The sequence below is a fragment of the Malaclemys terrapin genome, chromosome 1, assembly GCF_027887155.1.
Source record: "Malaclemys terrapin pileata isolate rMalTer1 chromosome 1, rMalTer1.hap1, whole genome shotgun sequence".
Lineage (NCBI taxonomy): Eukaryota > Metazoa > Chordata > Testudines > Emydidae > Malaclemys > Malaclemys terrapin.
Window position 1 is genome coordinate 58,514,291 of NC_071505.1, and position 27,715 is coordinate 58,542,005.

The following is a 27,715-nucleotide window of genomic DNA, read 5'->3' on the forward strand; positions in this document are numbered from 1 at the left end:
CTTTTCAGGAATTAAACCACCATCCCTGTAAACCTGCTCAATCACCCAAATTCTGCATCTGGGGTTAATGTACAGAAGCACTAAAAGAATCACACTTAATAGTGGATGCTGGTGTTTCCCTGCTCCTCCTCTGCCTAGCTTTGCAAGTCAAGGTGAACATGATTATGAGATCACACACAGTCATACAATTCCTTTGCCTCTACAGTGGTAAGTAAACACACTACCTAAGGTAATAAATCCACCTGCATAAGGATTGGCTTTCCATTCATCTGAATCCCTGCATATCAGAACAGGCAGGAATGACAGTTTCAGATGGATCTAAAGATCAAGAGGACCACGGAGATCATTAATACACCCTGAATTTTAAAGTCTACTTTCACTTCCATTGAGATCTGATTTAAACTGCTTTTCAATATCTGTGGATGGCACACAACCACCTTCCTCAACAGTGTATCCTCCTGCCTAGCTGCCTTTATTATTTATTACATACTTTTTCTTAAAAGCTAATCAAATTAAGTTTTGTCCCTTAAAGGGGCATTATCAATTTGAAATCCAGTCAATTAAGAGTTATTTTGGGTATCACACTACAACTCCCCAAACTCATGTAAATCCCCCTATCAATTTTTGTGGTTTCAAAGTCACATTTGCATACTAAGAAAGATGTATAGGAGACCCTCACAACAGAAGAGTTCTATACAGGAGAAACCCTGAAACTCGCTAGACACAAAGTACTATCAAATGCACAGAGAAAACAAAAAAGCCTTTTCTCTAATTCCTTTCATTTATAATAGTTTTAGATATTACTTAAAAGATTAAAAAAAAAAGTTCTGACAGAAGTATATCATCAGTCAAGATGATGGTGTCTAACTTTAGGCTATTGCTCCCTGTCTTATTTTCTGAAAGCATGTGATTTCTCTTCATCTGTTTTTGCCAAGAAAATATGTAGAGGCTGATCTTGTCTCCAAGTTATGTATATTTAGGGCTAGTATACACTGGCAACGCTAAAGCACTGCCATGACAGCGCTTTAACGTGGCTTGTCACGGCAGAGCGCTGGGAGCACACAAACCCCCACCTCCACAAGGGGCGTGGCTCCCAGCGCTGGTGCACTGTTTAAACTGCTGCTTTACTGTGCTGAAACTTGCTGCGCTCAGGAGGGTGTTTTTTCACACCCCTGAGTGAGAAAGTTGCAGTGCTGTAAAGCGCCAGTGTAGACAAGCCCTTAGTATCTCCTCAGGTGTCTAAATACTGGAGCATTTTTGCTGCCCTTGTGTATTTTTCTTGATCAGGCAAATCCAATTTTAGCACAAAGACTATTCCCATCTCACCCATATGTGACAGTATTTTCTTCACTATAAGGCTGCAGTTACTAGAAGCTGCAGTACAGGTTCTCTGTGTCTGCCTCACTTAGTGTCTGGTTAAATTAAGGACTAAAGTTCTAGCACTGCCAGCGCTGTGCAAGACCTGAAAACAATCAGCCAACTGTAGGTTGCACTTACAGGTGCTGCAGATGGGACAGTTTAAACATCTTTTGAGGGATGGCTGAAATTTTGTTCCTGTTCAGTTTCAATACTTGAAGTGTGCTAGACAAACTGTCAAAGGCACCTGGCTCCATGGAGGTTATTCGATTACTGTTAATGTACCTGTTGAGACAATGTCTAGGAGGTTAGATATACCACTATTTAATAGAATTTTAATACAAAATTTGAGCAGGGGGTTGGACTAGATGACCTCTTGAGGTCCCTTCCAACTCTGATATTCTATGATTCTATGAAAGCAGGAAGATATAATGATCATACACTGCCTATCCCAGGGTAAATAACTCTTACATTTACCAGATTAATCACTAATCTAACCACAGTCCTCACCAGTTGGTAATTGGAGGGCCAAGAGTTATGTTCAATTCTGTAAGAGTCTGCTGCTATGAGAGTTGACAAGTATGTTATCAACATATGCCCCATAACTATGCTGACTAAATGCAGCTACGGATTAATTTAATTCTCAAATCAATGATACTGTAAAGATTCAAGAAATTAATAAAATTCCAAATGTAATTCAATATAATTAAACCCAATTGAAAATTTTTTAAACTTTATTTTGTAACATTTTTAGGCCTCAACAAGAGATATTTTGTTAACCAGTTTAGTATTAGTACTTTGACTTTTTATTTTTTATGAACTAAAAGCTCTATTGCAACAGTCTATGTGCCTATACCAATGATCTATAATGGAACAGGTAAAGATGGGACTAAATATTTAAAGTTCGTATCAAACTGAAAAAAATACCGCCTCAGCACAGAGGCAGGATAGCTATGGTTTGCAATGACGACCAAGATAATTTGATGGCATATTCAACATTTTGAAAGCACTTTGGAAAAATTTAAAAATGAAGTTTTGCTTACAGATACTTGAGCTGCAAAGAAGGAAATGATGCAGTTTTCAACTCTGAAATATTATTGTTGCTCAGGTCCAAAGTCTCTAGAGAGTGAAATGGTTTCAGATGTTCAGGCAAGATGCCCCCAATCTTGTTACTGGTCCTGCAATTTTAGGATATTAGTCAAAGATTCTGCCATTCTGGTGATAAACATTTGCAAACAATACATCAACCTGGCAAAAACTAGTGCTCCACTCTCCCATAGAGAAATTAACTTTTCGGAGAAGAGATACTGTTCAGCAAGTTCTCTTTAGTAAAATGATTAGCTATCATCATATACCAAGTTACAATTCTGCATGAATTCTGAAGAAACTTGTTTATCTGTATTTCCTTAATCATACTGCCAGGACAGAAAAAGAATCTACTTGTATTACAAGCTGATTACTGGGATTCATAGGTTTTAAGACCTAAAGGAACCACTGTGATCATCCACGCTGGCCTCCACAGTGCAGGCTATAGAATTTCATTCAGTAATTCCTGCATCATTTCCAAAAGGCTTGTGGTTGAACAAGAGCACATCTTTTTTAAAGCTATACAGTACTGACATTGAGCAATAGGACACTCAGCATTGCAGAGAAATCAGGTCAAGGTTTAACCAAGTCATACACAATGTTGTTTTAAAATAAGTGTTACAAGAATGTTCATCCACCCAAACACCCATTAAGGACAAAGACCTAGATTAGAAGATAGATTGATCACTATGCACCACCACTGAGAGAGAGCAGCTATTTTGTAAGTGGAGTTGATATTTCAATTCATCTCAAGTAATTAAGAAAGAAACTAGTACATATTACATAACCCATATAGGAGTGTCCCAGATTTTGTGTGTGGTCATCACAACTAATGGTATTTCCTGTCTCCATGCACACCACAACAGTAACTTTGCAACTGGGTTAGAGACATTGGCATCATAGCCTGTCAGAAGAAACGTATTTTTTCTTTTATCATAACCATATTTCCGCATTCGTACCTGCCATTCTACCTAACCTTGTTTTTATATTGGTGCACTCCAGGAAAATCTGAGCAGCAGTCCTATGCTGCTTCAGTGAGGAATAGCGTGCCCAAGAGACAGGCATAGAGACCAGAAGCAACAGTACACAGGGCAATACGTTCTGGGATATCCCACTGTAAGGAGCTGGGGAGGTGAAGGGGAGAATGGAGCTCAAATGGTTATAGGAATGTAACCATCTGCCAGTGTCTGCTCTTTGCTGGTTAGGTTCCAGTCTGCTTCAACCAGGTCTAGTTGAAATAGTTCATATACCTAGTTTTAGCAGTGTTCAAAAATTGGGATTTCCCCACCACCACCATTTAGAGATTGCATGCTAAGTAGTTTAAATTAAGATATTAACAAGTATATAGGTTCTGAAAAAAACATTAGCAACACTGGCCTTAGATCAAGTGGTAGGCCACAGATTCTGGGGTGGTTGCTTATGCACATGAGAAGGGGTTACTACTCATTAGGACAGAAAAATCCAGACTCAAAAACTTAACCAGAAGTTATAGATTAATAGGCCCTCCCATTAAGAGTAAATGATCTTGCAGCCTCTCCAACATTACTCTCCTTCTGTATCATGTTTCATTCCTCAGGCTGTCTGGTAAAGGTACACTGCATTTTTTTTTTTAAAAACCTCTTAGCTGGAAGTATTTATAATAAATGGTAACAAATTACTTTAATAAAAAACAACAACAAGCAAAACCATCATGTGTCACTTTCACTGGCCAAATAAGGCTATGATTTAGATAACGGGTCATAGAGCCTTTCGTTTATATATTAGTTTGTTTATAAGGTAATTACTAACTAGGTATTAAAACTGCCAATTACTTGAGTGATGAATAAAATTTTCCTTGCAGTAAAAGTGTGCTCCAGCAGAAGCCAGCAATTTCCTGAACTGCACGCCTCCTAAATTGCAGTGTGAAAGTGTTCAGTTATAGACATGGCTTACACAGTGCTGTCTTTGTGTCACTACTGCTCATAAAACAGAAATTCCTTACAACTGGCAGGAGAATAGCCCCTGTATCACAAAGTTCAGTCATTTCTAATAGAACTGAATAAAACCCAAATACTATCTTCAGATTACTGCTTTAACTAACTGGCCCATTACTTGACATAGACCAGCATACAGAAAGTCTGTTTGCTTTTTGGGGTAGGGGAGAGGGGGACGGTAGTGGAGTCACATAAGGGGGAGAGAAAGTAAACTCATTTGTTCACGAAAATAGGGCTACATATCAGTGTTTTTATTACAACTCTATGTGGGTCAAAGACATGGTAATTAAGCTCCCACTGTGCATTATGTTGCCTCTTGACCGTGGAATATACTTTAAGATATTTGAACGCTTTACTACTGACTGCCCTCACTTCTTAATCCTACTGCCTCTTAAAACAAACAAACAAAACCCCACAGTGAATTAAAAACTACCTGAACAAATTACACCAAAGGAATGGGGTTATATCTAGAAAAAATGACGAAGCTAACTTAGGCTGTAGCATAATAAAAGAACATTTCTTAAGTGGCTATTTCAAATGGTACCTCAAACCAATCAGGTTATAGCTACAGATACATAGAGAGATTGAATGAAGATAAATGTTGGAGAAATTGTGGTCAAAGAAGATTTTATGCATATATGGTAGACACATCCAGCCATTACTGTGATGCAGTTTGTAACCAAGTATCACAAATTATTAGATATTTATTACCAAATGATCCTTTGGTAATCCCTCTAGGGGCTTCTTAGCAGGAACAATCATACAAAGGAAATGAAGAATTAATCTTTCATCTGCGAATAGCTGCTAGGCTGATAGCTTCCCACTGGGGAAAAAAACAGTCCAACTCTAGAGCAATGGTTCCAAAAAAAATATGGGAGGCGTTCTTTATGGAAAAATTGATGTGCCATTTACATACCAAGGAAAATAGACAAAGGACTTTGGTATATTCACCTGCAAAAGAACCTCTGTACACTTGCCCACTTTTTTAATATTGACATTTTATAGGCATGCCTTGTGTGAGAAAGGTGTATGTAATCAGAGATTTCACTCAACGTAATAAAAATCACTAGAAATGACATGTAGTGGGTAGTGTAAAGATGCTCATTCTGTAACACAGTAACACCTGTTAAAGAGAGATCCAATTATTATACTACTGTATGATGTCTCACTGTTGTAATGATTACTGGATTGTCTCGGATATTTACCTGTTAAAACTTCTAAAATAAAGACGGGGGTGGGGAAAAGTAATGGACTTTCTAGTGCTGGAAGCCTACTGAACCATTCTAATTTGACTTTCTCTTTATAATCATTGTAGCAAATTAAATAGTAAATTATATCAGATGCCTATCTTCCAAGTTATTTTTTATATTAATCACAAAGAACATTTTTGAAAACACAAGCCTAGCTAACATCTCAGAGGAGAAACAAACAATATCCTATATCTTGACATAATAAAGTACTAATAAAGTACAAGACTCTTCTTGTGGTGGCTGAAGAGGAGGCAAAAGATACCAGGGGCTGCTCTACTTGCAAACACACCAAAATAACTAGCATTGATGTTTGAACTCATATCTTTTGTTATTTAAGTGCACACGCACAGGCTTGTACAAAAACAAAATGTCAGAATTCAAACTGGATTTAGTTAGATCCATACAAGTTTGTGTGTAGACCAATGCTAAAAAATATTAATATTAGTAACAGTTTAGAATGTGCCATGAATTAGTTTTAGATTAGGATTATTAAAAAAAATGTATCATCTCAGCATTCATGACTTTTACTACATCACTAATGTCCATGAAGTTTATAGCAATCCAATCAATCATGAAGCAATGGGTCATCCCATACAAGCAGCAGCTACAGCATATTCAACATATTGACTAGTACAGTTTCCTTGCCTCTGGGGGAAATAAAAAAATGGGACAGCAACTTCCATATCTGTCTTGTAATGCCATTAGAAAAAGTATTTAAAGGATATATTTACAATGTAGCTGGGAGTTGTGTTTCCCAGGGCGGGTAGATAGACTTTTGCTAGCTCATCTTGAGCTAGTGTGCTAAAAATAACACTGTGGATGTTGAGTCACTGGCAGCTAGAAGCCCAGGCCCACCTGACCCCGTTTCCAAGCCTGGGCAGCTAGCTCGAGTCATTTCCCATGCTGCAATGTCCACACTGCTATTTTTAGCAAGCTAGCTCACACTAAGCTAGTGTGAATCTGTCTACCTGCACTGGGAATCACACTTCCTAACTGCTGTGTGGACATATCCCAAATGTGTTGAAGGAAATCACTACTTTTTATTCCAAATACTATGTCTAAATACCTACTGATAAATATTTTCAACCTGTATGCCATATGTTAAAAGAAACACCTGTGGAACTCTGAACTCTTATCTAGGCTATGGACTCCTACTCATGAAGGCTGACATTTACTACAACAGGGAGAGAATTGGTGTCCTCTCTCACCCTTATGCTGAACTCTGTCCAAAGTCCCAATATGCAACATATTATTGTTCCCCCTTCCATCAGTAAAGTTCTCCTTCGAACCTATTCTTGGTCCTTGTCTTTTGCTACACTCCTAGTCAGGCCTTACTTCATAATCTATTGAGAATTGCGGAAGGTGAGGAGGGGAGACAGGTGGAGGTAGAAAAAGTGGTTAAAAAAAAAAATCTAGTCACATTCCACTTGGCACACAATCTCCCCTCTTTGGTTCCCCCAGCTTCTCCTCTCCACCTTCACTGGTGCCTGCTCCTTTCATTTTGGCTGTTACCCTGTTCCATGGTTGGTTTCTTCTTCCAAGTCTCCTAGTGATGGCTCCCACTATGCTATGAGAACTGGGGCCCATGACAAGGAATAATGGGAGGAAAATAAAGAAAGGAAAATTTAAGCTGAAAAAAAAAAAAAAGCAGGACAATTTCTGTGCAATAAACTCCCAAGGTAAATGATGGGAGCCCGGTATTTTGTGGCACATAGAACTGCACAAATTACTGCAGCATTTACTGTGGCAAACAATTCTCCAGTGGCCACAGGAGAGAAAGAGAGACAATGATCTCTGATGCCTTTTCCACTGTTATGGGATCCAACTTAATAAGCACGTTAACTAGGATGTTTCTGCTAAAATTATCAGTAGTGTAATTAATAATGATGTCATTTAAACTGTCATGTTTCAAAGTTAACACCCTACTGCCATAAATGGGACTATGAACCTTTCTCACAACCGTGCACCTGACTGCAGCCTGAGACATTTATAGTTGGAACATTCTCTCTTCAGTCATTAAAATATTATGTTTATATCCTTAAGAGACACTCATATCCCAGAGAAGCAGATGCCAAAGTAGAGCCAGGACAGCATTCTGGCTCCCTTCAAGTCAGCTGATAAGTCTACAGGTCTGCTGCCTGGTTCACACACAGACACTTCACACTCCTTGAGCCACATTGCTGCTTTCCTTGTGAGGATCTCTTCCAATTTCACATTCTGTGATATTCTTGACAGGCTTTCAGATCAGACTTCACAGCAGCCCTGGCTCTACGCATTTTTATTATGCCTATATTTGTGGTATCTAGGCACAAAAGTACAAAATTAACATTAAGTCCCCTCCTTTGTCATGCTAGTCTACTGAATGACCCTGGCTGCTTCCTAGGACGGAAGGAAGGGGCAGAGAGGATGTCATGTGAGTGGCCATGAGTTTCTTGAAGGGAAAGATTTACTGATGCCCAAGCCAGGCATGGATGAGGGGAGGAAAGGAAAGGAGCTATGAAATGACACACACCAGGAAAAGTGTCCAGAGAAGAAAGGAGGAGGGAAAAACAAAACACCCCCCCCCCATATTTTCACCCTATCAGAAAAAGCAATGCTTTACTACAATATTAACTTTTCCCTTGCTAAACTACAATCTGGTGCCACCCTTTCCCCACTCCACTGAAGCTGCTTTTGTCAGTCACCACTGACTTAGCACTAAGTAGCAACAGCTCTTCATTTCCCCTAGATTGCTCCCTTTCACAAACTATCCTCTCTCTGAGCTTCAGACAGCGTGCTTTCCCCCTGGTTCTATGTCCACCTCCAGTCTCCACCTGCTCCTTTAGTGTGTCTTGGGGCTCCTTTTCTTCCCACTCCCTTTCAGGGTTTGTTAGGGCTGTATCTTCACCTCTCATTTTAATGCCTTATTCCTGGGTGACCACATCTACCATCTCACCCAGACCTTGCCCCCACTCCATTCGGGCTCATCTGACACTTCTTCCTAGATGCTCCACCATCAAGTAAAATTTAACATGGCAGCAAATGAATTCATTACCTTTCCTCTCTTTTTATCACCACTGAAATTAATATCCTCCCCATTCCTTACACCTGCAGCTTCATACTAATTTTTAAATTCACTTTGTCCTCCAACACTAATGCTCACCAAATCCTGACAGTTTTTCCTCTATAATATCTCAGAAATCTAATTGATATCCTCTGTTATCTTTGCAAAAGCCCTTGTCTTGGCTCTGTTTATTTTATACCTCAGCTACGACAAGTTGTCATCTTCCAGGCACGTCTTCCTTCTCCTGCCATTCAATCTATCCAAATTGCTGCCACAATAAAATCCATCTTCCCTGTTCCTCTTCAAATCGTTTTATTTCTTTCCCCTTGTTCGCCACAATGAATGTAAGTGACTGCAAAACCTAGCTCCTGTCTACCTCTTTGCTCACAACCTTTGCCACATCACTCACTGTTCACCAGCACTCTCATTCTTGGGATTTTCTCCAAATCACACCATGCCCGAAACCCAGTCTGATATGGCTCTAGCCTCTTCTTCTTGAGTCCCTCTTCAAAACAAAGCTTTTCCAGAAAGCCTACATATCCTAATCCTCTGCTTTCATCCAGCATTCTGGCTTTGAGACAATGCCATTATCTAGCAAATACAGGAGGCTTAAGACATCAATTTCTATAGAATTTAAGATTTTATTTTAAAGAAGTCATTTCCAGAACTCATACTTGTAAAGATAACCTTTGGAATGTGAACTGATACTGCTTCCATACATGCCTTTGCTATTGCAAGATGGCAAAGAGCTGGGTTCCTGCCAGTTTGTAGCCCTGGATCTCCCTGATACTTATCCCCTCCAGACAATCATCTTTGAGGATTTTGTCCTCCTGCTTTAGGCATTTGTTAAGATTCTCTCGTTAAGATATAGCCAAAGATGCATCAAATTGCCACCCTGATTCAAACACTGCCCCTACACAGTGCCCATTACGCTATATTTGAGCAAGTGTGGAGGTGGACAAACTATTTTGTATGTTTTCTTAAATTTGTGTAATTTCATTTGAGAATAAGATCTTGGAGCAAAATGGCCATTGTTTTAAAACAAATATTTAACTCACATTTCCATCTCTACTTAAGAAATGGACAGAGTGGTAGTAGAAGATCATCTTCAAACATTTATAGGAGGTTACTTAGATTAGAGACATAGTTCAGCAAAGCACTTAAGCACACAATTTACTTTAAGCACATGAGAAATCTCACTGAAATTAGTAGGACTACCCAGGCATGTAAAGTTAGGCATGTTTAAGTATGCTGTATTTCAATGAATCAGGACCTGGATGAGACAATGCAAATTCTAACATCTGAAGAACATTGTTCGGATATTCCATCTAGGCAATCAGTAACACAAATACCTTGAAATTATGTGAACTTTTGATTGTTGATTGCCATATGGTTTTTAACATGGAAGCAAGGATGAGAATAGCTAGCTAGTAAACCATCCAGTAATCCTTGAGAGAAGCCATTTTTCATTCTTCCCAGTAATGGGACTTGGCCCTTAAAAATTCATATTAGCCAGAAGAATTAAACCGCCTAACAATGATCAATTTATGCACTTTTAGCTATATATCAGGCAACTTGTTTAACCAATTTAAACAAAAAACTTCTTACAGATAAGAAACAGCTTTTCTTCTCCATTCTTAAGAGTTAAAAGGCTAGCTAAAGGATAAATACCTTTTTAGATTAGATGGCTAGGTTGATTGCATCAAAGGCCCCAAGCACTCTAAAACCCCCATATGCAGAGAGAACTATGTTATACTTTTGTCTACTGACATGCTTAGAATACCAGAGCATGTGGCAAAATTCAGATTGCCAAAACATAGTTAGGTCCTATCTACATCACATAATGGAGCAATTACTTTAACCATCTCAAGAAACAATCATGTTGTAACTGGTTCCCTTGTCATCTGAATGTGTAATCCAAAAAGGACTTAAGTACACTGCCCACTGATGAGACTTTGGTGATAGCTAAAGTCAGAATCAATGGCAATGAGGCAAGATAGAAGAAAAACATCTAACATGTGCAAAGATCAACCTTGGCTCCTCCTAGTCAAAGCTTAATTTCCATACTGATGGCAACTTATTTTTAAATTTCACAAGAGTCACTCACCAGTCCTGATAAAGACTGAAACCTAAAGACGCCTTGAAAGTTTACACAGGCTAGATAAGCAATGAGAGAAAAACACCTTTATAGAACTCATTATTTTGATCCATCACAGCTTTCTAGAATTTTTCTCTCTCTGAATATATATTTATAAAGCTGAGCAACTGAGACAATATTTTTAAAAAATCATTATTGAGTGCTGCAAAATTTTTGATTGCAATCAAAATAGAATCATTTTACATTTTTCCAATGCAGCAATTGATTTTAGCTTTTAGGTTAACATCACCATTACTGACAATTGCCCTATTAACACAAAAGATTAATAATTAGATGAATTTTAGAGCAGCTGACCAGAAAGTACAACTCTCAACTTGATCTGGGCCAAGAAAGTTGGAATAGTTTTGTCAACCAACTTTTAAATTTAACCTTCCAACCTCTGTGACCACAGAGAGAGAGAGATGACTAAAAATAGCAACACGCACACAATAGTACAAATCAGCAAAAATAATTTCCCCAAAAGTAAGTAATATGTATAAAAATAAAATGCTTGTATTTAAATTCAATTTCAGTGCATTCGGTAAACCGATCTAAAGCTCTTATTTTAACAATACTATCTGGAATGCAAGGGATTTTTTTTAATACTGAACATTGCCTCATTACCAGTGTGCTTGACAATCTGTGGATGCAAAATCTTTCAACTCTGGGTCATGTATTCAAAGTAATTGCAGTCTGAAGGCTGTCTGATGACCTTTAGAAAAATGACCATGTGGTTTCAGTCTAGTGCCTAGTAAAAACAAGTGGCTACATCACAAGAACTTCCATTAATACTGACACCTGACTGGGCCATCACAAAGCTCAGAATTGAATGGCCATGGTATTTAATGTGTTGATCCTCCTCCTAAAGGTAGCTTGCCCAGAACATGTTGAAGAATGTTTTTAACATACTAGTCTGACAAATTGTATAGCCAATGCAGTCCATGCTTAACCTATCCTATGGATATAACAAAATATTTCAATCTCTCTAGGGTTGTCAATATGGCACTTTTCATAAGTTCTATATTAGAAGAAATATTATTCCACTTGAATCAAGTATTTTCTCATTCCTGCCAATGCTATAGAGACACTAAAGACATAGAAAAGTCTACAAATTACTTCACATATTTTGTCAGAACTTTTAATTTTCCAGTTTAGCTTTATAGATTCATAGATTCATAGATTCATAGATTATAGGACTGGAAGGGACCTCGAGAGGTCATCGAGTCCAGTCCCCTGCCCGCATGGCAGGACCAAATACTGCCTAGACCATCCCTAATAGACATTTATCTAACCTACTCTTAAATATCTCCAGAGACGGAGATTCCACAACCTCCCTAGGCAATTTGTTCCAGTGTTTAACCACCCTGACAGTTAGGAACTTTTTCCTAATGTCCAATCTAGACCTCCCTTGCTGCAGTTTAAACCCATTGTTTCTGGTTCTATCCTTAGAGGCTAAGGTGAACAAGTTCTCTCCCTCCTCCTTATGACACCCTTTTATATACCTGAAAACTGCTATCATGTCCCCTCTCAGTCTTCTCTTTTCCAAACTAAACAAACCCAGTTCTTTCAGCCTTCCTTCATAGGTCATGTTCTCAAGACCTTTAATCATTCTTGTTGCTCTTCTTTGGACCCTTTCCAGTTTCTCCACATCTTTTTTAAAATGCGGCGCCCAGAACTGGACACAATACTCCAGCTGAGGCCTAACCAGAGCAGAGTAGAGCGGAAGAATGACTTCTCGTGTCTTGCTCACAACACACCTGTTAATGCATCCCAGAATCATGTTTGCTTTTTTAGCAACAGCATCACACTGTTGACTCATATTTAGCTTGTGGTCCACTATAACCCCTAGATCCCTTTCTGCCGTACTCCTTCCTAGACAGTCTTTTCCCATTCTGTATGTGTGAAATTGATTTTTCCTTCCTAAGTGGAGCACTTTGCATTTGTCTTTGTTAAACTTCATCCTGTTTAACTCAGACCATTTCTCCAATTTGTCCAGATCATTTTGAATTATGACCCTGTCCTCCAAAGTAGTTGCAATCCCTCCCAGTTTGGTATCATCCGCAAACTTAATAAGCATACTTTCTATGCCAATATCTAAGTCGTTGATGAAGATATTGAACAGAGCCGGTCCCAAAACAGACCCCTGCGGTACCCCACTCGTTACGCCTTTCCAGCAGGATTGGGAACCATTAATAACAACTCTCTGAGTACGATTATCCAGCCAGTTATGCACCCACCTTATAGTAGCCCCATCTAATTTGTATTTGCCTAGTTTATCGATAAGAATATCACGCGAGACCGTATCAAATGCCTTACTAAAGTCTAGGTATACCACATCCACCGCTTCACCCTTATCCACAAGGCTCGTTATCCTATCAAAGAAAGCTATCAGATTGGTTTGACATGATTTGTTCTTCACAAATCCATGCTGGCTATTCCCTATCACCTTACCACCTTCCAAGTGTTGGCAGATGATTTCCTTAATTACTTGCTCCATTATCTTCCCTGGCACAGAAGTTAAACTAACTGGTCTGTAGTTACCTGGGTTGTTTTTATTTCCCTTTTTATAGATGGGCACTATATTTGCCCTTTTCCAGTCTTCTGGAATCTCTCCCGTCTCCCATGACTTTCCAAAGATAATAGCTAGAGGCTCAGATACCTCCTCTATTAGCTCCTTGAGTATTCTAGGATGCATTTCATCAGGCCCGGGTGACTTGCAGGCATCTAACTTTTCTAAGTGATGTTTAACTTGTTCTTTTTTTATTTTATCCGCTAAACCTACCCCCTTCCCATTAGCATTCACTATGTTAGGCATTCCTTCAGACTTCTCGGTGAAGACCGAAACAAAGAAGTCATTAAGCATCTCTGCCATTTCCAAGTTTCCTGTTACTGTTTCTCCCTCTTCACTAAGCAGTGGGCCTACCCTGTCTTTAGCCAAACTTGATTTTTGCTTGGTACGGGTCAGTGATGTACAATGGTTGTAACAAGAATTTTTCCATCTGAACTTATCAGCTCTGTACAAAAATAATAATAATAAAAATCTAAGCTTACTATTTAAAGAATTTCACTAAGATTTCAGACTTCATTATTTTAAGATATTCTAATTGGAGTCTTTCAAGCTATATGCAATACACATCTCAGAATGTGTGGTTTCCTTATTGTGAGAGACAATAGCCCTTATACAATATATCAATGGCTTGTGAGTCCCTGAAAGACCCTTCACATTTTGGGTCTTAGCGTATAATTCTGATGTTGATGTATTTCTTTCTTTCTTTCTCTTTAAGCTCTAAGTCTATTTGTAAGTTTAGGTATAATAGGTTTAAGGCAAAAAAAATACCCCCAGTATCCCAATACAACAAAGGTCTTTCAGGGTCTCCAAAGCCACTGATAGCTGCCTTTCATTTTCTGAGATACTGAAGGATGACCTATGGTGGTGACATCACATGTGTAACACCATAGGCTGTATTTTATATGATCCCATAAATAAAGTAGACTCCAGTTTGGTCAATATTTTTGAGATCTTCAAAGAAAACTTAGGTGTTGCAGAAGTGTTTGCAATTTCACAGAAGGCCCTCTTCCTTTTGAGGGAGTACTGAAATCAATGAAAGTTAATTTTTCAGACAATATTAATATATAAAGATAGAGGTCCCTAAACACTTGTGGTAATTAAATATCAGATTATACTTTTTCAAACACATTTATTATACCCTGGTGCGGAGACAAAATTATATCCCACATGCCTAAAGTCTCCCTATTGTATAGTGCCCATTGTGTTGGATACGGTATAATTTTCTTCCTTTCCTGAACTGCTTTATAATGTTGTTATGCACTGAAACAATTATGTGTCACCCCAGAAGTAGAGTCAAGTGTTCTTAGGTACATCTTAAGTAGTTTGTCATCCCTTAGGATTAAAGTTATACCAACCTAAGTAATCATTATGAACCATAAGGCTCTTCTAGAGCATGGACCCATGCTATGAAGGACAGTGGCCAAGTGACTTTTTAAAAACTGATTATCTGTATGTTTTTGCAGTTTTTAATTTCAAAGTTTCACCCCACATTAGGTACAGAATTGAGAATTAAAAAGTCATGCAAGACTCTGGCTATGTTGTTACTGCAGAGTTAGCTCAAATCGACGCTCATATTACTTCTCTCCAGTTAACCTATCTCAGTCACACTGAGAAAAAACACAAATTTCGGGGTGCACATCAGTAAGCTGAGCTATTCTGTGAGTTCTTTTCCAGTGAACTGCAGGAAAATGTATCTGCCTTTCTGGGCATGGGGGGTAGGGGAAATGTGGGAAGACATTGGAGGACTAGAAGCACTTGAATGTTGCTAACCTGCGTCCACACAACAAAGTGGTTGTGTTAGCTGGCAAATTGTGTTCCCTTTAGTTTTAACCTACGCACCACCTCATTCATTTACCAGGTCCCTTCTCCCTCACCAAATCTCCCCAGGATTAATATGACACCATCAGTTTAGTTGACTTTAGAGTGCCATGTAGAGCAAGAACCAGCAATACAGTATTTAGGTGATTCAGAACAAAAACATGTTTAAATTTTATTCAAAGATGTCCCTAACTGTTGGGGCATTTAGCATTCACTTCTAAGCTTGACAAAATAGCAAATAAGTGATCAACAACCAGCAATAATTAAAACATAACTTGCTTTTTTCCTCAGAATTCCAAAATTGTGTAGCATGAAACTATCACAAATTTTAAAAACAGTCCTATGTTTGTTGTAACTGGCTTTACAAGCATTTGAGGAATGCAAATAAGGAAACATCTAAAATATTTTAGTTCTAGTGATAGATAAATGAGGCTATATTACTATGTATAGCCAGTGTAAATATTTGTGGTAATTTAGTTGTTAATCCAGTATACCCAAAAATGTTTACATTGTATTGAGTTAACATTACATATTTAATAATTAAATTCTAGCAACTAGAAGTATGTTTTAGTTTTGGATTACCCAAATTTGCAGGAAACTTGAGACTGAATTGATGTAGAGCTCATTTTTTCTCCTGCAGAAAATAAATTATATTGTATGTGTAATTTGAAGAGTCAGAAACAACCAAGAGTAGGTCAGACAAGTCAGTTCCATTTTTGGTTTAAACCATGGTCATTTTTTCCAAAAAGTAAACCTGAAAACAGTTTGGCTAAAGGGGTGCTACTACTGATAAAAGGTCCCCTCGGGAATTTCTCAAGGAACATCACAGTGTGCCAAGTAATGTCCTGTTATGCCGCACAAGCGCATTTACTAGACATTTTGAGTATATTCTTCAGCAGTTACGTGAGTCAGTGTTAGTTATGTCAAGATTTACATTGCCTATTGAGCCCTTACAACTGTACGTGCCCTGCAGCTTAGGGAGCATCTGTTACTCAGGCTAGGTCAGCAAAACTTATGTCGCTCAGTGGTGTGAAAATTCCACCCCGAGCGACATAAATTACACCAACATAAGCACTTGTGCGCACAGCGCTATGTCAGCGGGAGAACGTCTCCCACCGACACAGCTTCTACTGCTCGCAGAGGTGGTTTTTTTATGCCAACGGGAGAGCTCTCTCCTGTAAGCATAGAGTGTCTTCTCCAGATGCGCTGTAGCGGCGCAACTGTATCAGTACAGCTGTGTCACTGCAGCATTGTACATATAGACATACCCTCTATGGAATTCACTCTGCAGAATTGTAAGGTTCCAGAACTGTACTAATAGTTGCTAGGGAGGAGAAGTTTTCACTGCTTCGAAGAGAGATCCTGGGCCATTAGAGTCTGGCAAAGAAAGAAAAGCGTATCAAGGCACCCTACGCAGCATTCCTAAAAGACTTGTTGAACAAGCTAGCTAGCTTTTGTGCGCATCTTGTAAGAAATGTAATCAAAACAGAGCTTCAGAAGGATAACTCCCATTTAAGTAAATTCATACACCCTTTTTTCTGCTATTGAGAGTCAGAACCAAGACTAAGGAACACAATAGTTGTTTGCACTGGGAAGATTTCACAATCTCCTTTTTCCATGAAAACTAAGATCCTACAGAGTTCATCAGAAGTTTGCTTCAAGCAGTCTCTGAAAACCATCTCTAAAAAGTTACATCATACTGCTGTATATTGTTCTCTTCCACTTCCTCATGTTAAAATATGTTAAAATATCCTCACACCTTCCATGGATCATCTCGATTATCACTTCAAAGGTTTTTCTCTCTCTCCTGCTGATGATAGCTCATCTCAATTGATTGGCCTCTTACAATTGGTATGGCTACTCCCACCTTTTCATGTTCTTTGTATGTATAAATATCTTCTTTCTGTGTGTTCCATTCTATGTATCCGATGAAGTAGGCTATAGCCCACAAAAGCTTATGCTCAAATAAATTTGTTAGTCTTTAAGGTGCCACAAGTACTCCTGTTCTTTTTGCAAATTAGCTCAGTTTACAAGATTGGGTTTTTTTGGTTTTGGTTTTTTCCCCAAAACTGCCAGCACTACAAACTGAATTTAGGATGAGAAAAAAAGTCAAGCAGTATTACGTTTCTTTCTTTATCTCCAACACCAAAAATTATGCCATTAGCTGATATATTGTACATTCTTTTATAGACCTACCAACCAGCTACAGCCATCCACTTCTGCAAAGAGTATGTTCATTCCTCTGTTTATTTACATACTAGTTTATTTAATGAAGTTGTGACCCTCTGTGCCCTTAACAATTCCTAGCTTGTGAGGTGTCTTTTGGGGGAAAAACCTTGGGGGCAAGAGATTTTTTTCCCCTGAACCATGAAATACCATTCTCTAGTTTTCTTTTCTGACTACCCATTCCACCTGAGCATTGCATAATATGCTCTAAGAATTAGTCTTACACTGATAGTGGAATGCACTAGATGGCTTAATAGGTCTCTTCCATTTCTAATTCCAATGATTCTCCACAGTGGTCATAAGGTATATGGTAAACATTAGTAACTTTAATTTGGCCAGGAGTTTCCTGACATCATACATAGGCATGGCATGGGCTTCAAAGCAGAATGGCAACAAGCCAGCTCCCAAGCAATACCTTCAGTGCATTGCAACTGAAACACTTTTAAGAGGTACTTTAAAATAAAATAAAATAAAATAAAATAAAATAAAAAATCAGAACACAGTGCACAAATCAAATCCAATAAAGATTTCTCCATGTTTGGCCAGGTGGGTAAACTAAACTAAGCTAGTGATCCATGGGTGTGGGACAAATATCCAGCAGTGGCTGGATTAATTCATTTTATCAAAAAATTCTTTTCACAGCTGCAGAAGGATAATTTTAGGTTCCTCTGAACTAGAGTTTAATTTCCATGGAAAGGGGTTGAGGATGCTTTAGGACAAATTCTCAACTTGGCATACATTTTTAAACAAGACAGGAAAGATTTCTAATGCTTTATTATGCAAAGGTTTCTAATCTCATGGTAAACAGACTCTTAAAAAGAAGGGCACTTAATAGTTAAATGTATATTTGAGACTCAATACAATGATTAAACTATAGAATGATGTGTCATTAAAAAAAGCGTCAACACTAATGTAATATGAAAGTAGATAGTGTGTTTAAATTCAGTAGTTATTTGTCAGACACCATCTGCTTTTTCTTTCATTCTTTTCTGATTTTGATCTGTAGAAAAACCACATCAGTATCAAATGTCACCTAATTCTTATTCAAACAGAGCAGTGCAGACACAGCGGCTGCACCAGCTGACTTAGCTGACCTAGGATCAGAGTAAAAACAAACCCCCTATAAATCACCAGATGTAAGCAATTGAATAGTGATCAATTTAATTAATTGAACAGCTTCCCAAAATGTACTGTATTGTTTTAACTCTTCAGAGGCCTCTTCTGAAAGGCAGCTTGCAATTTGTATTAAGAGTAGGGCTAAACAATACTAGCTTTAACACTAAAAAATCCTGCTGGTAAACCCCTCAGCTAAATACCCATGTTTTAGTATTGAAGTATTTGACAGTTTATGAAAAAAATAATTAAAATGTAGTTAGACATTACTATTTTAAGTATCCTCATACACACATTTTATGAAAGCTGATCAAGAGCCATGAACAGAAAAGAAAACATAAGTGTTATGCAAGTTTCCCATTAAAATGAAAATCAAGTCATCTCTGTTTTGAGTCCCTTCATTTTAACTTGATATCTGCTTTTCCTGAATGTACAAATTCTGCCTTTGAGCGCAGGTGACATACTTTTAGTAATATGATGGTTCATTATAAACATATTGCATGCAAACTAAACCAAACAAAAGCTTGTGTAACATCTGCAATAACAGGAAATAATTCTCTCTCTCCCACACACTCGATAGACCAAACAAGCTGTAGTAAAGTTACTGGCACTTGATTTATTCTGAATCCTAGTCTACATATCATATATGTGTCCTAAAATTAAGGGGTGAAATCCTTGGTCCACTAAAGTCAATGGGAGTTTTGCCACAGACGTCAAAAGAAGGCAGAATTTCACCCAAGGTACACAAACTTTTGTTTTGAAGGCCTGCATTATACAAGTTTTTGCATGCTAGTTACTAGTGTTTGTACAGTGCCTAGCACAGCAGAGTACTGATTGTGGTTGGGGCCTGCAGGCACTACCACAATACAAATTAATACTAATACAGTCTGTCTATATCTTAGGGAAGCATCAAAAACTACTAGGATTAAGTTTAATTTTGTGTGTGTACACACACAAGCATCTGTGTACATACACATATATATTTTTAAATAACCTGATGCAACGTCACATAAGCAACTTCCCAGCCACAATCTGAGAAACTTCCAATTTTTTTAACTTTAACATCAATGCAAATTTCCACTATTGTTTTCATCTTTACAGTTAAAAAGAGCGCCATCAAAATCTACTTACAAGGACAGAAGAGTAATATTTGCAGAGACTGGTCCCAGATTAGGTATGGTCTCCAATTCATTATTGTTCAGTTTTCTGCCAAGATCAAAAAAAAGTCTGTTGCAATATAAACAAGGAGTGCATACTCTATATATCTTAAATTGCTGAATACCACCTAAAATTCAAAGTTAATTATAAACTCACTTATTGCAGCACACAGCACTATAAGAGCACACACCTTTGTCTCTCAGTCAGCCACCCTTACAGAAAAGAACATTATTTTTATACCCAAACACACACAAATCACTTACATTTCTCGAAGACTATGAAGGTGACTCAAGGAACTGGCCTTAATTGAAGATAATCTGTTGTGACTTAAGTCCCTAGGAGATTACAAAAATAAATGAGATGTCACTTTTGAAATATCAGGTATATTTTTACTAGCTCTCATAATACATATTTAGACTGAACCTGCAATCTAATTAATCACTGACTATATCAAAATCTACATTATAGTTTTGCTACCAATAACATTACAATAGAAACTCACTCAAGTATTATTTTGTGAAAACAAGGAAGGTGATTTTAAATGCTTTGACCACTGCTAATAACTGGAAAGAAAGGCCTTTAGTTTGTATGTGGTGTTTTGTGACTGAACAATCCCTTTAGTTTTTTAAAAAAGCAATAGCACGAAAAAGTCTTAACATCCATGGGAAGCTTCATATATACACATTGTCAAGGAAACCTGTCATACAGAAAAAAAAGTGTAGGTAAAGTAGCCTCTTGGCTACTGTAAGAGAAATTCACAGATAGAGCTGCACTTGAGTCTTAAATTTTAATATAGGCTCAAAAGAATAGGATGTGTTAGTTTCATTTATAGTTTTTAACGAAATAATCTAAAACAACTTGCAAAGCCTAGACACAACAGCAAGGAAGCATGAAAACAGAATTGATGTTTTCATTTGATTTGGAATCCTATTCTCATGTACACAAATTTAATACTGCTCATATGTAGTATCAGCAGCTGTAAATAGACAAATAGGCCTGAAACCAACCTACATTTAAAAGCCAGTCTCTATCCTACTCAGAACTTCAGCATAAAATCTTGTATTTAAGGAAACAACCTTGTGCCATAAAGTTCAGCTCTCTTCCACGCCAGACTGAGAACCCCACAGGGCTTCATGTTAGCATGGTTTATTAATCAGAATAAGTGCAAATGATGTCAGTGAAGTTCTACATGTGTCCTCTTGGAGTGAGCAGTGTATGCTGTGTCCAGAGACAGCAAATGGACTAAACACCTAAGGAGCTTCATCTGGAAGATGGGAAACCAGTTCAGTTCTAACATTTTCAAAAACCTACAAATGTTAGTCTTGTTAGCATGACTGAGTTCTCCTGTAAATGAGGTTGGTCACACTTAAACTGGAAGATTAATTCTTTCACTGTTTAAAAATCCAGAGTAGCCATCCATCAGACCCTAGATTTGAGAAAAATCCATTTATTTTACATTTTAAAACCGCACACATATATTTAATGACAACTTCACCCTTACATTCAAAAACAAATCTTAAAGAAGTGTCCTACAACAAAGAGATTTTAAAAGTGATCTGAATTAAACTTTTTACTTAGTAAGGACTCCCCACCACCACCTCAAACTTAATTCAATATTTGGCTTTGGTCTGTCTGTAGGGATTATGAGAAGTATGCAAATAAACAGTCAAAATTCTATGAAGTCATGGTTATTAGAGCCTAATATGTTACTGCTCGTCATCATTAGACAAGAATTAGGAATCAGCATTTATTTCAACTAAGAGCTTTCAACATCACCGCTAAAAACCTGCGTTTCTTCATTTCATCTAAAAACCCTGCAAAAGGTTTATTTAAAACATGTTTGCTTAAGGACCCACCAGACAGTAACAGACGTGAGTAGATTTGTTCTGCTAGAGTTATAACATGTAAAAAAATTGGCAGAGTCTTTAAACTATAAAAATCCTGCAATTACAACCACTGCTGTGCATGATCACCACACTGGAGCCAGACACTTTCACTCATAGCTCAAGCTCACATCCATCTGGAGTCTATCAAGGCAACCGTGAGTGTAACAACTTAAATTTTGTTTCAAAACAAAATTTGTGTTTTTAATGCTGGAGATGCCACATGCAAAATTTGTGGGTATCTACTTTTTAAAATACATACATCCAGAAACTCCACATTGATTCACTTACTTTTATCTCCTATTTGAAAAACTGTTGTAACAACAACAAAAACAGTCAATTCTGAGCCTTCTCTCTCAAACACACATACTTGTATAATTTTTTTGTTTAACATTACATACAATAAAAATAAAAAGCATTTAATAAGGCCACAGTTTCAATGTTAATCTTTTTTTAGAAATGTTATGGGGAAGTTTGTTCCTTGCAGGTGAACTATAAGTGAAGACAGAACTTTTGAATGTGAATCAACTACAGTTAGAAAAAGTATTTTAAGTGAAATTTAAATCTGTAGTTTCTCATGAGCCCTAGGCATAAAAATGTAAAATACAGATTTAAAATAATAATAATAAATAAATAAATAAAATCTAACTAACGCCCTTGAATTAAAACCCACTGATAAGAAAGTGAGGTGCAAGTGGACTGGTTTTTTGGGGTTTTTTTTTTTTATTATTTCCACTTAGAAATAGGAGTGGGAAACACTAAATACTATGGTTGCAAAATATTTTCCATTTTTGATTCTCCCTCTCAAATCTAACTCCTCCACACTAAAACCATATTAAATGGGGAAAGAAACTCTCTCTTATGGTTACTTTTACTACTGGAGTTCTAAGAGCCATGAAAGATGTAATGGGGACTAAATTCAGAGACTTTATAGACACCAAATTTACATTTAATAAATTCTTACTAGACAGTAGAAACTATATATTTCACTCTTCACTTAAAAATTTATACTGCAACAGAACAGTAATACTTATGTGCTGCAGTGTTTCAAGCCTTTTTGACCCTGTCCTTTAAGAACCTGTTTCATGAAAGAAAATTATTCATATTCAGTTACTTTTGCATTAACAATCTTTCATACTATGCTTCTTCATTGGAAAGCTGAACTGCAACTTTAAAGTGTTAATATTTATGTAATGAAAAACCAAAGGCAAGGCCTAATACAGAAGAGGTGGTACCTCTCCACTTTCACACACTGTATAAATACAATTTTTAGACCCTAACTTAATTTACAACACTTAGTTGCAATTATCATCTTCTTCCTTAGAGAACTCAGAAACCTGAGCCTCAAGTGCAATTTTAAAATGCAAATCTAGCAACAGCTTCTTAATCAATCCCACTGGGGCCTTTAGAGCTGCTAATTCAGCAGAAATCAGGAAAGCTAAAAAACAAAACAGCTACAGCCTGGCTTTTTAAGACACTGATCCAAAGTGACTCATAAATCAGCTTGCTATGTTAAAGTTTTAGTCTGGAAAATATTGAAAAACAGCTGTGAAAACCATAAGGAGTTTTTTTCTGGCAATTCCGGTGAAGAACTAGAGGATTTATAAAATGTAAATACTAAAAATGCAGTACAAACACTAGCTGAAACCATCTTTTAGATGCTCCCTTCTGTCTCATTGACAGCTTTGGCATTCCTAGGTGAACCTGGTAAGGCATACTCTAAAATTCCAATGAGAATTTAAAAATAATGGAAGCACTGGTGAGTATTTGCTTTCCCTTCCCCAATTCTGGCTTTGAAACATTAATTCTAACAAAGCAACATTCTTTCAATCTCAAAGCACATATGCTAGAAGTAAACTGAAATCTAACTTTAAGGATATTTATATACAAAGCCATTACAAATATTTATCAGTTTTCAGTTTTCAATGGACTTCCATTAAATTATGTGAAGATGGCACTAAAGAAGATGATGCACTTTACTCTAAATCCCCCAAAAAGCTGGTCAAAATCTCCTATTTACACTACATTTCATGAGGTTGCTTCTGTATCAATGGAGCAACTACAACTTTGACAGCACAGTAACAGAATGCAAACACTCAACCTTCAGACAGTGAAGCTCATTTTCTTAATGTAGTCATAAGGTCTGCTCCGATACAGCATTTTCTGCACAACATTCAATTAATTTTGTGAGAACTTGAATGAGACAGGGCCGAGCCACCACTTCATAGTGCTAGATATTACTTTATATCAGTAGACTTTTTGGATGCATTGGGGGATAGGGAGACAGAAGAGGAGAGGAAAACATTCAAAATGGGCTTAGTCCTGAAGTTCTAACTCAAGCAAGAATTCCCACCGAACCACAAGGGAGTTCTTGCCTTAGTAAGGTCTTGAGAATTAGGTCTAATGGATATTACAATATTTTCTAAAAAGGCTTGGCAGATTTTGAACTAAATTACTCCCTTTCGAGATTATATATATTTTCTTCTATTTGTCAACAAAATACACAATCTATTACTATTTGTAAGTAAATAGTTTGGAGTAACAATCATCACATTAATTCAAACTTTATTGGCTATCTGAAACTGAAAATTATCTTGCACCTTGAGCAGTCAAAATTCCAAATACTAAACAGGAGGAGGTAAAGGACAATGCCACATGTTTCTGCACTCTCTTATTAAGGGGAAGGGGAGGAAGAAAGAAACAAGGGTACTTCTAAGGCATCTGACACAAATAAAAGAAACATTTACACAAAAGCAGCCAAAGCACATGGTTTGGTGACACCTACAAAGATGTACTCCTGTGAGTTTAAGACCAAATGACACAGCTGTCCAATGAGTGATCACAGCAGGATGTCTTACAACAGGCCCAGTATTTATTTATACAAATGGAACTTATTTTCTCTCACTTCTTTAAAGGAATGTGAACTTACATAAAAACAATTTACACTTCCAATTGTGCTAACCAGAAAACCCTCTAATTTATTTTAGTCTATCACTAAAATAATTGCAAAAGGCAACACATTTGGTTATTTATGTTAACACAACATATATTTTAAAGATGACTTTTAGAAGTAAGTTCCAGTTAAAGGTTCTATACTTTCCCCTTAGTTTTAGTTTGTCGTAATGTTAAATCTAAACGTTAAGTTAGCTGCACTAAGGTAAAGGAATGCTAATTTTCTGACATATTAACAAGTTTTGTCAAAAGATTTATTTTATCTTACTGAGACAACTCAAAAGAACCAGAAGGATCAACATTCAATAGGAAGAACAATGAATTGTTGAATATGTATATAAATTGAAACATCTTAACCATATCAACCAAAAGGAAAATTTAAGTTTCTTTTCTCTCACAGATTCTTTCCAATACTACTCATGGAAATATTCACCTCCCAAAGTCATTCATATGTTCAGTTCCATATGTTGTCAATACAGCCATCCATGTTTCATGAGTAAAGAAGCATGACCTCCAGATGAGGCAATTGAACAGAATTAGTCAAAACTAATTGAAAGCCTTCCTGTTTACGTTAAAGTCTTTATCTCTATCTGTTTTTGAAATTTAATAGAAAATTAATAAGAAAAATATAGAAGTCAAATGAGTGAAAAGAAATTAAGAAATGTAAAAAAAGGTTCCAGATTGTATCATTTTTTTTCTTCCTTTTAGGAAATTTCAATATCTTATGATTTGTTCAAAAATGTTTGTTACTAAAATTAAATATTCTAAATGTGACATTTTAATATTTGTTACTAAGTAGTCTTCAAAAAGCAACAGAGGGTCCTGTGGCACCTTTGAGACTAGCAGAAGTACTGGGAGCACAAGCTTTCGTGGGTAAGAACCTCACTTCTTCAGATGCAAGAAGAGGAACCTTCTTGCATCTGAAGAAGTGAGGTTCTTACCCACGAAAGCTTGTGCTCCCAGTACTTCTGCTAGTCTCAAAGGTGCCACAGGACCCTCTGTTGCTTTTTACAGATGCTGACTAACACGGCTACCCCTCTGATACTTAAGTAGTCTTCAAGTTTGTCTTGCTAAATTAACTGATAAAAGCTGTCTTCTTAATACATTTCTTAAAACTACTAGAGACAAAAAAAGATCAATAGGAAAGATGATATAAATCCCACACTAGCTAATATGGCAACTTGACTCTACCTACAAAAGGTATCTTTTTGTGAAGCATAGTGTAATTGTAAATAATGTTAATTAAATAACATCACCAGAATGCACTTTTTGTTTTTCTGCTAACAGCAGTATGAAAATAATTGGGCCCAGAAAAGTTTCAATGCCTATCAGCAATCAGTTTTTTTAGAGAAGGTTTTTTTCCCTAGGTTTTTTTTTTTAAACACTTAAAACAGAAACAGACATTCAATCTTAGCATCTCTCTTCCTCCCCAGCCCTCCCTCCAATATAACACCCCCCCCCCCGCCCAATTTCAGTTCAGTATCAGTTTTATTTCATCCTATTGGCAGGATACCAGACTCTGCCCCAACTTGCGAAAGAACAAGTCACTTTCAATAGCTTCCAATCCCGCATTATTCGTCTCTATAAAAACTTTCTCCCTCACTAAAACACTCAGCCCCTTGCAGAGCCTTATAAGGGACAAAAAGCCCTCACACCCCTTCTCCTTTGGGCAATGTTGTGATCGGGACCGTGGCCCCCCCGTCCCGAGTCCCGTCCCCTCAAGTCAGGACTACTGCGTGGGAGGAGGCCGGCGGGGTGATGGATAAGGTCACATGTGCGGGGTGAGACGCTTCCCTAGGTGACCCAGGCCCCGGCTGAGCCGACGTGAGATGGGCAGGGGCTGCAGAGGGGGGGCGCTGGGGACGCCACTCACTACAGACGTGGAGGGCGGGAGACAGCTCCCCTCCCCCCGCAACTGTAGGGCCAGACCCTCCAAATCCAGCCCAGAAACAAGTCCCCGAGGGGGACTCGGGGGCTGCTGCGCCGCCGCACCCCGCCGGAGCGGTAACGAAGCGAACTGGAGGTCCCCCCCCCCCCCGGTCATGCCCAGCCCCCCCTTGCGCAGGAGCCGTGCTGGGGTCCCGCTGCCGCCCCGCCGGATACTCACAGCTGTACCACCCCTTGCGGGAGCCGCTCGGGCACCCGGCTCAGCTTCAGGCGGCTGCAGTCCAGCAGGTCCCCGAAGCAGCGGCACGGAGCCGGGCACGAGCGGGAGCCGGGGCCGCCGGCGGCCGAGCTCCCCGCCAGGCGGCCGAGCAGCAGCAGCAGCAAGCCCAGCGCGGCGGCCGGGGCAGCGCGGAGCGGGCAGCTCATGGCCGGGGCTCCCTGGGCCGCCGTCCCGCTCTCGCCCACGGCGCCCGGGCGCAACCTGCCGGCTCTCAGCGCGGGCGACAGGTCCTGCTCATGCCCCGGGGCCGCAGGGAGAAGCAGACAGCGCCCAGCCCGCTGCAGTCACCGCCAGCCCCAGCCGCTGCACAAACTTTCCGCCTCCTCCCCCGGAGCCCGGCCCGCCCCCGGGCCGGAGCCCCCTCCCCCGGCCACGTGACAACAACAAGCCTGCAGAGGGGGGACGAGCCCCACGAAGGGGCCCAGCAGCCAGAGAGTAAATCCGCGAAGGGGGAAGGGTACTGCCAATAGAACCACGGGGACGTAGCGGGGCTCCAGGCACTGTCAGAAACCTGGCAAAGTCACCGCCACTTGTATGATTTCACCTGAAACCAACCATTCCCCCTCCGCCCCCCGTGTTAAGAATCCGGCAACCCCAACCTTGAGCCCCGGGGAAATGCATTACCACCCTTTGTTTTGGCTAGCACCCAGAGTCCCCCCCCCCCCCCCCCCGCCGAGATACCAAAAAGATAAAGGCTGCCCCATAATGCAGAGGAAGGATATGATCAGATAATGGGGCCAGATGCTTAGCCCTTGCTAAGACCCCTCTGCACCCTTTCAGGGGCTTACTTCACCCCTTGAGGATTTCCACCAGCAAAGGAGAATCCCTGGTACACCAATCCTTCAGTACTCAGCAGAGGGGTCCTGGCATGGGAAGGAGCGTGAACAGGCATACTGCTGTGCTCCAGGGACCTCCAGATATTACACCAACTGACACAGTTAGAGCAACCCTGAGGATGCTCCAGCTTATGCCAGAGTCCAAACC

General features: G+C 38.8%; 1 protein-coding gene across 1 annotated transcript in view; it reads right to left on the minus strand.

Annotated features, from left to right (window-relative positions):
* The window catches only part of LRIG3 (leucine rich repeats and immunoglobulin like domains 3), a 50,333-nt gene extending 23,297 nt beyond the window's left edge, over positions 1-27,036 (minus strand). Inside the window, exons 1-5 of the mRNA XM_054025195.1 lie at positions 26,672-27,036; positions 19,993-20,064; positions 19,703-19,777; positions 2,400-2,534; positions 1,498-1,641 (exon numbers count right to left, since the gene is read on the minus strand). Coding sequence (XP_053881170.1) covers positions 1,498-1,641; positions 2,400-2,534; positions 19,703-19,777; positions 19,993-20,064; positions 26,672-26,877 — 632 coding nt within the window. The 5' untranslated portion in view covers positions 26,878-27,036. The remainder of the gene's footprint in view (positions 1-1,497; positions 1,642-2,399; positions 2,535-19,702; positions 19,778-19,992; positions 20,065-26,671) is intronic.
* Positions 27,037-27,715: the final 679 nt, after the last annotated feature.